Genomic DNA, 16,979 nt, shown 5'->3' on the forward strand with positions numbered 1-16,979 from the left:
TTTAGATACTGATTTTTCAGACTTATATGAACCTAGAAAAGTTACTTTTCAGAACCCAGATGACAGAATATAGGATTTTTGAAGTTTTAGGTTGAGAAATAACTTCTCCAGGCTCTGAGTCCAACCCATTTGGAGGGCCTCAGATGGACAGAGATCAATCAAACCTCACTGGAAGCCATAAACAGACAGGAAGGGGAGTCAAGGAAAAAGAAAGAGAAAGAGGAGGGAGAAGATAATTACCTCAAACATCCACACTAATCTGCATGAGCTCGTGCCTGCTCCATCGCTATGGCTTCCTCCTGAGCCTCTTCTGCTGCTCGGACTGCTTCCTGACTCAACTGGGCAACGGCGGCCAGCAGTATGGCTGCCCGTTCTGCTGCACCTGTTGGAGAGAGAGAAAAATTCAGTTCCCCAACCAATGTTCATTTTTCCAGAGATGGAGGTGAGGAAGAATGGGACTAGGGTGTGTGAATCAAGGGGGCACTTTAAAAGAGGATGGCTCTGGCAGGGGCTCTGTTTGGATATGAGAAGAGAGTGATGGCGGTCGGTTTCTTATTGAAACGCCTACCTTGCCTGAGTTCCTTGCGCTCCTGTCTGTGATCGGACAGAGCACCAGTCAGTGTGAGGAAAGAAGCACCAAGGAAAAGGCCACCCTTTCCTTCAGCAATAGCCACTCACTGCAACTTGAGTAGTTTATCATACTAGGCTGTTATAGAGTAATTGCCATGGCAACGTGCTGTGGGATTATGGGTGTTGTAGTTCAGTGACCTCCCCCATCTCTCTATCTCTGGCTGAGCTTTCCAAATGCCCCTCACCAAACTGCAAAGCCCAGAATTCTATAGCATGGGGGAATCTACACTGTTGATATAATACCCTTTGACACCACTTTAAGTGTTGTTGCTCAATTCTGTGGAATCCTGGGATTTGTAGAGGAAAGAGGGAAAGGAAAGAGGAAGAGGAAAGAGGAGGAAGGGGGGGAAGCATTTGCTTAGGGGAGCCCTGCCAACTGACCAGCAGTGGCAGGATGGAAGGGCATGGTGGGCAGGGGCTGCTGGGAGATGTAGTGCTCTCTTCCTTCCTTGGCTGAGTAAGTGGAAGACTGGGGGGCTTTCATGGTCCCTATGTCACCCTTAAATTTGGGGTGACTTAGAGATCACACATACATAACAGTCATATTTTTATTTGCCACATACAATTCTGGACTATATTGTTATTGCTTTATATACACTATATTCAAGATTGAGCGGGGACCTTAAAACAGCCCTTCATGTTACCGTGGCTACTTGCTACTCACGGAGTTGAGGCTGAGGTGCGATTTGTTGGGGCGCTGTTAGTTTGTACTCGGAGATAATTAACGCTAGAAACGCCGGCAAAAACACAGAGGCCACGACAAATAAGAAGGATACTCCGTAAAGCCAATACCAGCTTATGACCGACACTAAAACCACCACTGACAGTTTGACCGCCTTAGGGCCTGGCATGGCTTGGCCTCGCTTCCTGCCCTTGCTGCTCGCGGGCGGGCGGGCGGGCGGGCGGTTGGCTAGCTACCTCCACGGAGGAGGCGAGGAGGAAGCAGGGCCTGGGACCTCACTTCCGCTGCCAGCCAAGGAAAGGCGCTTGGAGGGAGCCGCTTTGATTTGCCTCGTGGCAAAAAAGCGGGATAAAAATAAAAGTGTCATTTACTACAGTATTATTTTATTTAGCTCTAGAAATTTTATAATCCACTATGGATAAAGGCTAGTAGAGTAAATACACTTTTCCCCCTCCATCTTTGTGTTTTCTGCATTTCAGCTTTCCCTTTTGGAAGACTTTAAATATATTCTCCTCTTCAAGGTTGTTCAGTTCTGTCATTAGCATGTAATCTGTTGCTATAACATGTAAACGAACAAGATTTGGGTAACAGTCATGCCCAATTAACTGAACCCAGAGGACTTACTTTTGAGTAGATATCTATGGGATTGTATCATTAACAATTTAATTATCGTTCTACGTATTGTAATATAAATATTGCATAGCTCCCTTCATATGTGTATTTTATGCAATGATTATCTTTTAACTATGTTGTAACCTGCCTTGAGCCATGAGGAGAGGCGGGTAAGAAATAAATAAATAAATAAATAATAAACATCTCTGTATTTCCCATTAGCTAATCTGGAGGAAGTGTTTTGTCCCAGGGAGAGACTGTTGGCTTTCCTTTTATTTTTGAATGGAAACTGTGATTACAGTTTTTCTCTTGCACCTTCTTCTATTTGCAGTATTTGGACTACGCAGAGTTTGAGGACACTGTGAAAACATTTACAAAGGAATGCAAAATTAAAGGAAAGCCTTTACCCAAAACAGGAGATAGTTCTGTGAAGGACTCTAAAACTATAATAATCCAGGTAACATCTCCCCTTTTTGTGAAATTAACATTGTGTGTGTTGGATAAAATCAGGCATTTCTGCTTCTCTGTTGTGCCTCTTCTGTGCAGCTACACAACCGTTTTAACATGTATTTGTGACCTGCAAAATGACTGTTATTACATAGCATATGGGAATTATAAATCAGAAGCAAAAACAACCCTTTTGCCATCTAAACAAATGTAATGGCACCAATTCCTGGAAATGTTAGCAGTGGATTTTCAAACAGTAGATTCAATTTGTTAGATTTATGTTCCATCAAATTTGAAAATACTGTCTGCTCTTTACCTTGGTTCCTGAATAGAATGTATGTTAGGATTCACTAAATGTTCTGCTTTCCCCTTACCCATGAGTAGTATCGTGGTATCCTCTGCCCTTTCCTGCACTTGCTTATTATATTGCCTACTATTTATCTGTCACAGCTAAATGGAGTCTCCTTGTGAATGGCTTCTCACAGTGCTCAGTTGTAAGTGACTCAAAAATGGGAGGCTGTATCTTGGAGAGGGCTCTGATTTGAGCCTTGGGTTGGCTTTTGTTAAGGGCTGGGGCTACTTATTAAAAAGCTTTTGTTTAATATTAACAATCATTTATTTAGGAAGAAGTTTGTAAGCCTCGGTGCAACTCAGAGGGAAGGTAGTTCATCTGTGATACTGGAATTATCTTAAATTTTGAAATGTGGAGTTACTCTCTTTTTTCCCTTTCTGTTTTGGAAGGATCTGCTGACTTCTTTTACCGATGGATACCCGGATGTCTTCTTTGAACTCTGGGAGGAGCACATCCCCTCTTCAGTCCGAGACAGTGAAGCTCTTGCTCAGAAGCTGGAATTCTACCTTCATATCCATTTTGTCATCTTCCCCTTAAAGCACTCAGTGGGAAGCCCTGTATGTTTGTTTGTTTTTTCTAAATTTGGCTTCATAGGCTTTTTGGCTGTCTGGTTTTTAATTATTAGTGAAGGCAGTAAAGTGCTGAACTGTTGAGTCCCTGTCTCTGTGTACAATCCATTCAGTTCAATTCCTTTTCCAGTGAATATTTAATCTAGATTTGTGGTTTTGGTTTAGGTCTTCCTGACTGTGTCATATCATTCAGTCCTCTTCTGTATAGAACTAATAATAATAATAATAATAATATCCTCCCAAGTTAAATATTTTGGGAAAGTATTATGATCTTATCTTCTCCCTTACATGTTAGCTGTTCGTAGGTGTTGTTTTGTTTTTTTAAAAAAGAAGAGCCTTCTCTCATGTGAATGAAGCTATCCTTGCATCTTGATATCATTCAGTCCTGATACAGACTGGTGACAAATAATCAGGAGTGCTCAGCAGCCAGCCTTGGGCTTCCACATTCCATCCTGTCCTTTCTATAAATATGTATGGAAGAGAATAGAAACTTTGCCTTATGCTTAACAACAAACCAGAACCCCAGACTACAGTTAGATTCTGGTGTGAAAGCCATTCTTTGTGAGCAAAGTGTGGTTTGGCCAAAGTGTGGTTTAAACAAACCCTAGCTTGCAATGTTCAGATCTCATTGGCAAACCATGATTTGCTGTCAGCCAGGAGGAGAAGGAAGTAGATACATGATGCTTATGCTGGGGCTTGTTGCCAATCCTTCAAACTATGAATTTATGGCTTTGGTGCTAAAACCCTGTAATGCAGTCCTAATGCATTATGTCAACCAGTTCTGGTTGGGGTTACATTCCCCCTAAAATAATGTGTTTGCAGTTTGAGAGTGCTCCTGGATCTGTCCTTCCAAATGTTAGCTCAGATAGATGCAACAATCAGGAGTACCTGTTACCAGCTTTGGCTGATATTCCAACTGTGCCCTTCCTAGAGGACCTAAAGATGGTAATGCATGCACTGGTAACCTCAAGGCTGGACTTCTGTAATGCGCTCTACATTGGGCTACCTTTGTACCAAGTCAAGAAACTCCAGTCGGTTCAGAACATGGCAGCCAGATTGGTTTCTTGTACATCCGAGAGTGATCACATCAATTTTAAAATCAATTAATTTCCAGGCAAATTACAAAGTGTTGGTTATTACCTTTAAAGCCCTACATGGTTTGGGTCCAGGTTGCCTACAAGTTGCTTTCTCATGTACAATCCACCCTGTACACTCAGATCCTCTGGGAAATGTTTGCTCCAACTGGCCAGGACTAGACTGGCAATGGTTTCCCAGATGACTTTTTCATTTGCTGCTCCCAGACTGTGGAGTGACCTGCTGGAGGAGATAAGACAGCTGAAGATGCTGACAGCATTTAAAACAACATTACAGACACATCTCTTCTGGTGGGCCTATCCAATCAATTTTAATTCTTTAAAATATACCAACTTAAAAAATCAAGATTTAAAATTGATGTAAAATATATAAGTATATTTTAATGGTTTTATAGTATTATAACTGTTGATTTTAATATTTAATTGTTGGTTTTATGTGTTTTCTTTTTTAATTGTATTTCGTATTTTAACATATTGTGTCTTGCCTCAAGCCTTGAGGAAAGGCAGGAAAGAAATAAAACATTATTATTATTATTATTATTATTATTATTATTCCACTAAACAGAGTCAGATTTACTTAAGAGTAAGCATGCATAAGGTTGTAATAGATCTTTTGCACATATTATTATACTGTTCTACTCCTAATGCGAAGTTGTTTTGGATGACTTGATTCTTCAGCAAAAACAACAAAGTATCTTGGAACAGTTGCATCTGTCAAAAGCATATGCTAAATAAAACTTGCCAGTCTTTAAGATGCCATAAGACTGCTGCAACAGACCCACATGCTACCCAGAAATGTTTTCTTTTGCTGCGTCTTCCTGCTTGCTAGAGTAACTGTATCTGTGCAGGAGACGGGGCATCTAAGAGCTGTGACCTGTGTCTCCCTGATGCCAAACTGTGAAAGTGTAGGATTTTTCTAAAATGTTTGAGACTGGGTTGGAAGGGAGCAATGTAAGATGTGATACTGAATCTTAAGGACGATATTTATGTATCTTGGAGTAATATCACACCCATACACAAAAGTTAAATGCTGTCGATTTTGGTAATAAAGCTTTAAAGTAGCCTAGTGTGCCTGTGAAGAGTCAATATAAATGGTGCCATAGGTTCACCTGCAGGCTGCCTGCAGTATTTAATAGGTGAGACTTGATGCCTCTAAAAATACACCATCTTGCTGTGCACACCTTGCTGCCTTTTTGTAGTGGTCCCTGCTCAATTAAAATGGCAGGGCAAGTGTTATGAGTGCTGTTGGCCAATTACAGTTGATGATAAATGGGTCTTAAAGGGCCTTCCCTTAAAGATGTAGGATAATATATTTTTTAATCACTGGTTCTCCCAACACAGCTAGGACAAAGTCATCTTCAGTTGTTGTTGTTGTGCTGCATGTTTCCAAAACCAGAAAAATGTCACGGAGTAGAAATATGGTTAATTTGTCTGTCGAAGTGAGATACTAGAAGCAGAAGACAGAATAATTACAGTGACATTTAATAATGCTTAGTATTTATTTGAGAGATACATACCATGGTACAGGGGTTTGAGTGATGGACAAGGATGCTCTTCTAAGACCATGGATTTTGTCCTTGCTGGACCATAGAAACTCCCTGGTTGGCCTTAGAGTAAATCACATTCTCTCAGCTTCACAGGAGGGCAATGGCAAACTCCTGAACAACTCTTGTGAAAGAATCCCTCTGACAGATTCACCTTAGAGCTTCAGAATAGTTGGACTACTTCACATAAATACAACTGGACTATTCCACATAAATTGCAACACTTTAGCAGCTGCCAGTCATGTTCAGAGTAAACTGTAATGCAGCTCTGCAAAGAACTGACTTGTATTTCTTTATTTTCCAAGACCACATTTTCTTTCAATGAAAGGATTTCTCATTTTAAAACCTACCTGGAAACCAAAGGAGCAGCCCTGAGCCAGACTACAGAATTCCTTCCATTCTATGCCTTGCCTTTTGTTCCCAACCCTATGATCCACCCCTCCTTCAAGGAACTTTTCCAGGTATGCACTTGATTTTTTCAGGTATTGCAGCTATTTTATTACTCTGTTCTGTTACTGTATTTATATTTCACCTGTCCATCTGGATGGATCAGTTCAGAATACTATTTAGTCCAGTAAAGCTTGCCCGTTGTTGTCTCCACCCAAAATTGTTTAAAAGTGGGCATTGGTAATCTTTTAAATTAATAAATATATATTTTAATTAATAAAAAATGTATGCCCCATCCTTTGGTCTTTAGGGAATTGGAGGAAAGGCCCTAGAGTAACTTAAATAAATTAAAAGAGTTGCCAGACATCAAGTAAAATCTATGAGGATACACATTTTTCATTATTTTAAAGACCTTCTGTTGTGTTCTCTGTGGAAGAACTGCCTCTTTTGTTTGCCTGCAACAGAAGCCAACTCATGAGAAACTGGCCGGCTTCTCTGAAGGGTGTTCAGCAAGCCTAGTATTGTGAATGGAAAAGTAATTTTCTGCACAGAAATGGAGGGAAGGGCCTCATATATTGATTTGAATGGTTAGCTAAATATGAGTGAAAATGGTCCTTAAAAATGGTTCCTTAGGGCTTGCAGACTGATAGGTAACTAGTGAAGATGGTAAAACACTGGAGAGATACATATTTTTCTCATCAAATTCTGGGGGCTGGATTTTTGGCCAGTTGTTGTTTGTGAGTACATCTCAAAGACAGTCCCATCTGCAGTAGTCTGGCTGAGATGTAATTGAAGCCTATAAAGATTGTGACTTGATCATCAGGACATGCTCTCCTAACCTTAAGCTGTTTTGGACAGCCATATATCATTTATTTTCCCACTGGTGCTTTGTTTTCCATTTCAGTGAAGCTTTGCAGGAGAACTTTATGATGAATTTTGCCAGTCAAAATTGCACTCCTTCAGTTTAGATGACCACTATATTTTACAGTATCTTCCAGTGGCTTTTTCTACATAAACTATCCCCATATTATCTTATGTTCTATTTATTTTACCAGGGAACACATTTTAAGTTAAAAGTACTTCTGTCTGGCTTGTTGACTTCTAAAAACATTGCAATGCATGGCATCTATTGGGGGGCCACTGTACATATTTGGAAAATAATTTGGATCTGTGTGTGTTTCTTTTCTAGGACTCTTGGGAGTCTGACCTTAAAACAAGGTTGGAAGAATTCCTGTCTGTGACTCTAAAAGCCAGTAATACCCCAAGGCTTTTGACGTTATATGTATCCTTTGCAAAATGCTTTTAAAATAGTCATATTGTAGTTAAAAAATGACCCCTTCTTGGGTGGAGTGAGGATTGATAGGGATGTCAGATAGTTGAAGATATTATTATTATTATTATTATTATTATTATTATTATTATTTTCATCATCATCATCATCATCGTCGTCACATTTTTGATGGAAGAACTGAAGGGGATAAACAACAAATTTAAAACAGTACAAGTACAAGTTAAAAACAAAACAAAAGCATTAAAATGTAGATAAAGAATTTTAAAAAAAACCAATTACATATGACATAGCTTGACCCTGTACATAGTTAGTTGAATAGTCTGATTTCAACAGAACAGTTAATGGCATAAATTTTAATCAATTCGTTAATTAATTAGTAAAATAAGTGTTTGAATCACCTGGATATTTGCATATGAGTAAATAGTCTTTGGAGGAAAAAACATACTATGCTTTTATGGGGTGCAATACTGTGCAATGGGTATTCTTTTCAGTGTAAGATAGTAAGTGCCTCTTCTAAGATGACATTGATGTGCTACTAGTGTTTTATAGACACATAGGCTGCATACCCACTGCAGAAATAATCCAGTCTGTCTCCACTTTAACTGCTATGGTGCCATGCTCTGGAATTCTGGGATTTGTAGTTTTGTGGGACAATTATCCTTCTCTGTTAGAATGCTTTTGTGTCACAGAATCTACCCAAAATCCCATAGCATTGAACCATGGCAATTAAATTGTTGTAAAAACTGGATTATTTTTGCATTGTGGATGCAGTCTTTGAATCTTACAGTTGGAAGGGACCACAAGGGCCACCTGGTCTAACTGCCTCCAATACTGGAATATGTAACAAGCACTCCTGAAAAGTGTCCATCCAAATCTCTCTTTAAAGACCTCCAAAGGAGAATCTACCACACCCCAAGGCAATCCATTGGGCTGTTTAACAGCTTTTACCATCAGAAAGTTCTTCCTAATGTTTAGGTGGAATCTCTTTTCTTGTAATTTGAATCCATTGGTTTGTTTTCTGGTTTATGAAGCAGCAGAAAATAAGCTTGCTCCATCTTCTACTTAACATCCCTTCAGATAGCGAGATATCATATCACCTCTCAGTCTTCTCCTCTCCAAGCTAGGCTTACTCAGCTTCCTAAGCTGTTCCTTATAGTGCTTAGTTTCCAATTTTTAACCATCTTGGGCACTCTCTTGGCATGTTTTGGCTTACCTGTATTCTTCTTGAAATGCTGAGAACTGGATACAGTATTCCAGGTAAGGTTTGACCAAAGCAGAATAGAGAGGCACTACTGTCCCCTTTGATCTAGATGTTGATGTAGTTAGAACTACATTGGCATTTTTGTCTGACATATCTCATTGTTGGCTCATGTTTAGCCTATGATCTACTGAAACCCCTAAATCCTTTTTGCATGAGCTGTTGTCAGGCTGGGTATCATCCATTCTACATGTGAATTTTCTTTTTCCTGCCTCCTCTGCCTCTTCCTCCACTTACCCCCACTGCCGCTTCTTCCTCCTCCTCTTCCCCCTGCCATTGCCACCCCCTCTTCCTTCCTCCTCCTCCTCTTCTGTGCTGCACCCGCCTCTTCCTCCTTCTCCTCCTCCTTTCTCTTTTTTCTGTTTCCTCTTCCTTCTCCTCACCTCTTCCTCCTCTGCCACCCCCACCCCTCTGCCGTCTGTGGATGCTGGGATCTGTGTATGGCAAATCCATGGATGCCATGGATATTATTATTACTATTATTATTATGTAGTCTTCAATTACTCCCTACTGCCTTTATTCTGGTCTCATAAAAGTGTGAATTATCACTCCTGAAAGCCTCCAAGAGTAAGAACTCACCCTTTACATTGATTGCAAACTCCCCCTGCTCTGTTTAAGATTTAAAAATGACAGTCTTTTTTAAAAACCAGAAGTAGATCATTAGTCAATTTGAAGAATGGCTGCAACAAATATTGTAAATGAGGGAAATGGACAGATGAACAAATCTGGTAAAGAATATGGGAGAAAAAAATTGATAGAAATAAGGAGAGACATAAAAGAATAATGTTTGCATACAAAATTTGAAGATTCATATATTACTTAATTTTATTGTTACTTTAGAAGATATTTTATTGTATTATTGTTCTAGAAGACAGAGAAGGAACATTAAGTGATTTAGGTATACAAACAAACATTGTACCATTAACTGAAAGGAAATAAACAAGAATATATACTGCTGTATAAAAGGTTCAAAGAATGGGAAGTTATGTAGAGTAAGTGAACAGACAGGCCAAAATAAAGCTGCTTCAGGTCACTTTGGAGGTATGCTATTTAAATGATATGTGTGTCCTAAGAGGCCGGAAGCTGCGGCAAAGCCATGCTTTAGCGCAGCTTCTGGCCTCTTAAGATGCATGTGTCATTTAAACAGCATACATTCAAAGTGACCCAAAGCAGCTTTATTTTGGCCTATCTGTTTGGGCTATAAATTTGGTTGAATACAAGGACTAATAAGAAATTGTCTGTAAAGGTTTCAGAAATATAAATAAAATTACCATTGAGAAACAAAAAAGAACAAACAAAATACCTCCTATCTAAAATCTATATTATATATTACCCAAGCATCACCACCTAAAACTTCTGCTGTATATCATGTGCACAGGTGGAGGGGCATGTATCCTGTACAGTAACAGACTGAAGTCTGTCTGAAGGGAGAGCTGGGCTTTGAAGATGCAAGGTGTGCTGGATGGTAGAGATCCACTCTCTGGCCGCTCAGTCTAGCCTAGATGAATTCAATCCCCTAGAAATAAATGGTTTGTTCCCACACTTTCGTCCTCTAGCGAAGAACATGCAGTTGCGGTACATCCTTCCAAATGTTTGACACTTATTTATATGCTTGTTTACACCAGATTGCCATGGTTTAAGACTGCATGGCATTCTCCTGAGACAGCTGACCCTGTGTGTACCTTCTCTTGGCAGCTTTGACCTCAGTCATTGTATGGTGGAATTTTATGAGTGGTTTCCCAGAGTGATTTACATACTTAGGAATAAGCAAGGACATAATTAGACAGGTGGACCTCAGTTAATGAAATAAATGTGTTCCTTAACATTACATTCATACCTTGGTTAATAAGCCCCTGACAAAGAATCATAAGAGTTGGAAGAGTTGGGTCATCAGGTCTAACCCCCTACTCAGTACAGGAACTCCAGCTAGAGCAGGTAGCTGTCCAGCCTCTTTTTGAAGACATCTAGAGGAGACCCCACCACCTCTCTAGGCAATTGGCTCTATTGCCAAACCACTCTCATTTTCAAGAATTTCTTTCGAATGTTCAACCAAAACCTACCCTCCTGTAGCTTAAAACCATTAGACCTAGTTCTGCTTTTTACAAAGTCATAGAGTCAAAGAATTGGAAAAGACCTCAAGGGCCATCCAGCCCTTGCCATACAGGAACTCAAAATCAAACCATCCCCAACAGATGGCCACCCAGCCTCTGTTTAAAGACCTCCAAAGAAGGAGACTCCACCACTCTCCAAGGAAGGAGTGTGTTCCACTGTCGAACAGCTCTTACCATCAAGAAATTCTTCCTAATGTTTAGGTGGAATCTCTTTTCCTGTAGTTTGAATCAATTGCTCTGGGTCCTATTCTCTGGAGCAGCAGAAAACAAGCTTGCTCCATCTTCAGTATGACACCCCTTCAAATATTTAAACAGGGCTATCAAATCACCCATTAACCATCTCTTCTCAACATCCTCAGCTCCCTAAGGTTCTCTTCATATGGCATGGTTTCCAGACCCTCTACCATTTTGGTAACCCTTCTCTTGATTTGCTTCAGCTTGTCAACATCCTTTTTGAATTATGGTGCCCAGAACTGGCCACAGTATTCTGTGTGAGGTCTGACCAAAGCAGAACGTCCCTTTTACAAAGTCTTTTTACATGTGCTCATTCTCTCTTTTCTCATCTTCTGTACAACTGGACTTTTTTTTTAGCAGTGTGAGCACTAGGATGGTGGTGAAGGATGGCTGGAGGAACACAGATTTTCAGTGTCGTGTTGGAGCAACATGCCTGCAGCAAACCATGGAATAAAATTGGCAAAGAATGGGATTCTGCTGTAGCCGATCCTACTGTAGCTGTGTCTGTCTGCTTACAAAAGGCAAGGTGCCTCCAGAATCCCTTACAGAGCATGTGTGAATAGCAAAACAGAGAGGAAAGGAGGGAATATCTTGTGTTAGCAATTTCCATGCTTTAAGTATGTGCCACGTGAAGAAGTCCTCATTATAGCTGTCCCAGATCACACTCTTGTTTGATTTCGATTCTTTGTATCTTTGCTGTTTTGTTTGTTCATGTAAAATGCTATAGGGTTTATAAATAATAATAAGATTCAGAAGGAATCTTTTTTGATGCTTGAAGCTTTTTCTCTCTATCTCTCTTTTCTCTCTCGACTACTGTTTTGTGGATTGCTCATTTTCCTTAGCTCTCAATTGTCTTGCCTGACAGAAGGAGAATGCACAGTGCAGCCAAGGTAAATAATTCTGGAAAATATGAAATAAATATATAAAAATTTTGTAATGACCTGTGTATACTCTTATGGCATCAGAATGTCTGTTCCACTTACTGGAGCCGAAAAAGGAGGAGGGAAATTATTTTTAGCTTCTGTGCATCTTTTTATAAGTGAGGCTTAACATTGGTCACTCAGATAAAAAGCTTGCTTTGGGACAGAACTCTCTTCCACAGTTTGCCAGACAGCCTTAACAATATTTGGATGTGACACAAAAGGTGCATTTAGGAAAAACAAAGGCTGTCCAGTCCTGTGTTTTCCTCATAAAACTAATATAAGGGTGGAGAGAGAATTTTCAGAGGAGAATTGTCAGGTAAGAGGCAAGAGCTTAAACAAGCCCCTATTACCTGATTCCCTCTTGCAAATAGCCTACATTATTTTGAAGAGTAGGGAGATTGTCTGATCTTTGCCAAAATTTGAGAAGCCGAGGGAAAATGCTGTACTTGGCTATGTAAGAAAAAAAACACTGAGTAGACATTTAGTGGTTGCAGTTATATGTTTTATTGTACTCTTAAAAGAAAATGAAGATGTTGATGGGGAAAATGACAGAACCTAGGAAAGTGTCTTATATTTTTATGGTCTTCAGAAGCTTTTCCTGAGATACGTAGGTGCGTTACAGACGGGCCCATGAGGCGCCGTCATCGCACGTGAGGGGCGGCACTTCCTGACACGCCTTGCCCCTTGCGCGTAATGACTACGTCAAAATGGCGGTGGCCGTTCCACACGGCCGCCGCCATTTTGACGTAGCAGACGCTCTGCGTCCGCACGGCGCACGGCAGAAGTGACAACGCGAGTGCGCAACTAGCGCCTCGTGGCATCTCTTCCGGGACCGAGGAAGGAGCGCGATTTTCACACTCCTTCTTTGCTGTGTCCGGGAACCGCGCGGTTTGGATGCTGCAGTTCCCGGATGCAGCAACCAGCAGCGGCGTGAGACTGCCCCTTCTGGGCCGTCTGTAACGCGCCTAAGAAAGGTAGTTTTGTTGTGGAGGGGGGATACTTCTGGGGCTGGAATCCCTGTCTTCTGATTTTCTCTGGCAAATGCCCCTCTGCCATGCCATCTCCCAGTTGAGCTGAAAAAGAAAAAAAAATGAACCAGATGGAGGGCCATTTGTCGGAGGGATGCAGCAGATGCTGGAGTGGGTTATTGCTCCCCCTCTACTCTGGTTTCACTGTGGCAATATGATCCTACCCTCTTCCTTCCAGTGCCCACTGCATGATTTCTGCTGAAGCATTAATCTGAGCCAGCACAGTTTTGTTTCAGATGTGGCAGTCTGTGCGTTCCAAGATACAAAAACCCAGCAAAGGCTGAAACTAACTGCAGAGACTCCATGTTCCAATATTTTATTTAATTGTGATCACCTCAAGATAGGCTCTTGAGCATTGAGGTCCATTGTGGTGAACAGACTGTAAGTGCCACAGCATTTCAGAAGCAAACAATCTGGGTTACTGTTATATTCATGTGTAAGTCTAGAAATTTCATTCGAACAATTGACCCAAAAACTTGAGTCAACTTGTCCTTGAGTCAATGTAAGTACAGTCAGCCCTCCATTTTTGCAGGGGATCCATTCTGCCCTCCTCTCTGCAAAAATGCAATTTTGCACATATTCAAGCCCCATAGGCTTGAATGGGGGCGTGTGCCCCATTTTAATCCCTTCCATTTGCTCCTCATGAGTAAGCGAGGGTTGTGCAAACGGAATCCATGCAAACAGGGGCAACTCTACTGCACTTTAACTCTTACTAAAAATGAACTATCCCCTGGTGAAAGGCAAGAATGCAATCTCTCCTGGAAGCACTGACCCTCCTCTACGCTCTCATCTATTCAGGCTTTATTGTGAGCAGATGCAGTTATGTCTGCTGGAATCTTGTAAATTCTTTGGTACTGTTTTTCTTGCTCCTTCATTTGGATCCTTTGTTACATACCCCTAAGTTTTACCCTTGACCTATCCATGGGTCATATCAAAATCCATAATTTTGGCCCCAAAACCAGCCCCCGACTTATAGATGAAGTCAACTTATAGTGGAGTATATACGGCATATCTAATTACCTAATCATAGCAGTTATAATATCACTGTCATGGCTCCGTCTCACAGAATTCTGGGATTTGTAGTTTGGTAAAAGCGTGGTTTAGTTATGTCAGTGCTTATAAAAGAGAGATACAAAGTTTAGAGAGCCAGCATAGTGTAGTGGTTTGAACTCTGGACTAAAGACTGCAGAGACCAGGGTTCGAATCCTTGCTTGGCTCTGGAAACCCACTTAGCCTCAGACAAAGACAAAGCCCCTCTAAACAAATGTTGACAATGAAAACCCTGTGATGAGTTCACCTTAGGATCACTGTAAGTTGGAAACGACTTGAAAGTACACAACAACAAGAAGGTTTTCACAAGCTTTGCCAGAGTTTAGGAAACCTGGAAAAATTATGTGGCTTAACTATGTATGTTAAACTACTTGGTTGGCATATGGTGGCTTAGATTGTGGCGTTCATTTTGTTGTCAGGACAAAAGCATCACAAAGTACTGTTCAGTGAAGAGGAAAATTGACTGAAATGTTCTCAGGATCTTTTGATCTACAGAAGTTGATGAAATGAAAACTGAACTTTCCCTGGGAGTTTCTTCAGAAGATTTGGAGCTTTAGGATTTTCAATCTGCCTTTAATCTTTGCTGCTCTGATTCTGCTCTCCTCAACTGCTCTATCTTCCTTGGTTACTCTCATGCTCAAAACCTTGTCACTGCCCATTTACTGAAACCTCCTCCCTTTCTATTCCTTCATTTTCTTCTACAATACCCTTGCATTTCAATTGGCTTTTGGCTTATACCTCAAGCCTTGTGTTTTCTTGTAACCAAATCTCAGTATCTGTAACTATAGTCTCTCATTTCCAACCTGTTAACCATCTCTCCTTTCTTCGCTGTTGGCTTCCCCATTATCTAAAGTTTGGCCTAAAATTCTTGCATGTTTTCCTTATCTTAGCCATGTTGAAGTACACAGTGAGACATCTACCATGTACATCAACGGTTTGACATAAACCATAATTTTCCTTGTTTTACTCGCTTCCCTTTTGCTTTGGAATCATTGTTCTTGTTTTACTTCTTATTGGATCTCTGCTGGCTAGCTAGATTTAGAAAGTGAAATAGAGCTTGACTTGCAGTTTAGAAACAAAGGTGTGCTTTAAATTCTGGGGATTCAGAATGGCTCAGGGAGGGATTTCTCCCAATGAGAAGATTTGACACAATAGGCTGATATTGTGACAGGCATCTGAGGAAGCAGCTTGAGGAAGTAGACCAAATCTACAAAAGCTTATGCTAAAACTTCTTTTTCACAGTTAGTCCCAAAGGTGCTACAAGATCCCTTTGCATACTTTCTGGCCAGGTTAAACTTAACTGAAGGTAGGCAATAGTGGGCAGATCATATCAGGGATAGGTGATTTTCAGGGCAATAATGCAGAGTACCGAAGCAGAAGCAATGCCTGCCATCTTTAAAGTTCTGGGTGCATGTGTTCCTAGTTAGGGTGATGCTGGCATGCAGGGGGGAAGATAGAAGGAGGGCCCCTCAGGGCATTCCGGTCCTATCTCTCGGGTAGATTCCAGATGGTGAGGCTGGGGGCTAGTTGCTCCTCTAAGAGAGAGCTGACATCTGGCGTCCCTCAGGGCGCCATCCTGTCCCTCATGCTGTTTAACATTGACATGAAACTGCTGGGAGAGATCATCCGGAGACATGAGGTGCGGTGTTATCAGTACGCTGATGACACCCAAATTTATTTCCCTATGTCTCTGACTCTTGCAGTGACCAAGGATGGCATCTTTCCTCTAAATGCCTGCCTCAAATCGGTAATGAGCTGGATGAGGGAAAACAAACTCAAGTTGAATCCAGATAGGATCCCCAGGCCCAGGCAGGGAACTTTATCAACCTGTCCTGGACGGGGTCACACTTCTCCTAAAGGACGAAGTGCGTAGTTTGAGAGTACTCCTAGGTCCGTTTCTGTAGTTGTCCTCTCAAGTAGATGCGACGGCTAGGAGTGCTTGATATCACCTTTGGTTGATACGCCAACTGTGCTCTTACCTGGACTAAAAGGACCTTGAAGCAATGGTATTTGCACTGGTAATCTCTCCTTTAGTTTCTGTAATGCACTCTGCATGGGGCTACCTTTGTACCAAGTTCGGAAGCTTCAATTAGTTCAAAATACAGCATCTAGACTGGTCACTGGAGCATCGAGGTTTAATCATATAACACCAATATTAAAAACTCTGCACTGGTTGCTGATTAGCTTCCGGGCGCAATACAAAGTGTTGGTTATCACCTTTAAAGCCCTAAATGGCTTGGGCCCGAGTTACTTGAGGGAACGCCTCTCCCTACACAATCCGCCGGGAAGAAATCACTAGACTACGTAACAACCAGACTAGTGACCACTTCCCACAGAGCATTTTCTGCCATGGTCCCCAAGTTGTGGAATGATTTGCCGGAAGAGATCCGTCTTATTACCACCCTAGATGCTTTCAAGAAAGCACTGAAGAAAGATCTCTTCCGGCGAGCCTACCCACCAAACCTGCTGTAAAAAATCTCACCTCTGTTAGTATTGTATGTTTTTAGGGAGAATCGAGCAACTGTATTGTATTGATAGTAATGTATATTTTTTATATTATGTATTTGATATGTTTTTATTGTTGAAATTTGCTGACTGCTGTAATCCCACCTCGATACACAGGGAGAGGTGGAAAATAATAATAATAATAATAATAATAATAATAATAATAATAATAATAATAATAATAATAATAATAATAGTATTGCTTAAGGCACACCCAGACTTAATGCCAGTCTTTCATGGATGCCGGCACACCAGGTCTGTA

The 16,979-nt window shown here is 41.0% G+C and overlaps 1 protein-coding gene across 1 annotated transcript in view; it reads left to right on the forward strand.

Moving 5' to 3' along the window:
* The first annotated feature begins 1,778 nt into the window (after nt 1-1,778).
* ARMC9 (armadillo repeat containing 9) overlaps nt 1,779-16,979 on the forward strand; it is a 1,183,007-nt gene continuing 1,167,806 nt past the window's right edge. The window contains exons 1-6 of the mRNA XM_042457396.1: nt 1,779-1,833; nt 2,256-2,381; nt 3,113-3,280; nt 6,236-6,391; nt 7,507-7,599; nt 12,077-12,101. Coding sequence (XP_042313330.1) covers nt 6,359-6,391; nt 7,507-7,599; nt 12,077-12,101 — 151 coding nt within the window. The 5' untranslated portion in view covers nt 1,779-1,833; nt 2,256-2,381; nt 3,113-3,280; nt 6,236-6,358. The remainder of the gene's footprint in view (nt 1,834-2,255; nt 2,382-3,112; nt 3,281-6,235; nt 6,392-7,506; nt 7,600-12,076; nt 12,102-16,979) is intronic.

This window comes from Sceloporus undulatus, chromosome 3, assembly GCF_019175285.1.
Source record: "Sceloporus undulatus isolate JIND9_A2432 ecotype Alabama chromosome 3, SceUnd_v1.1, whole genome shotgun sequence".
In the NCBI taxonomy this organism is placed as follows: domain Eukaryota; kingdom Metazoa; phylum Chordata; class Lepidosauria; order Squamata; family Phrynosomatidae; genus Sceloporus; species Sceloporus undulatus.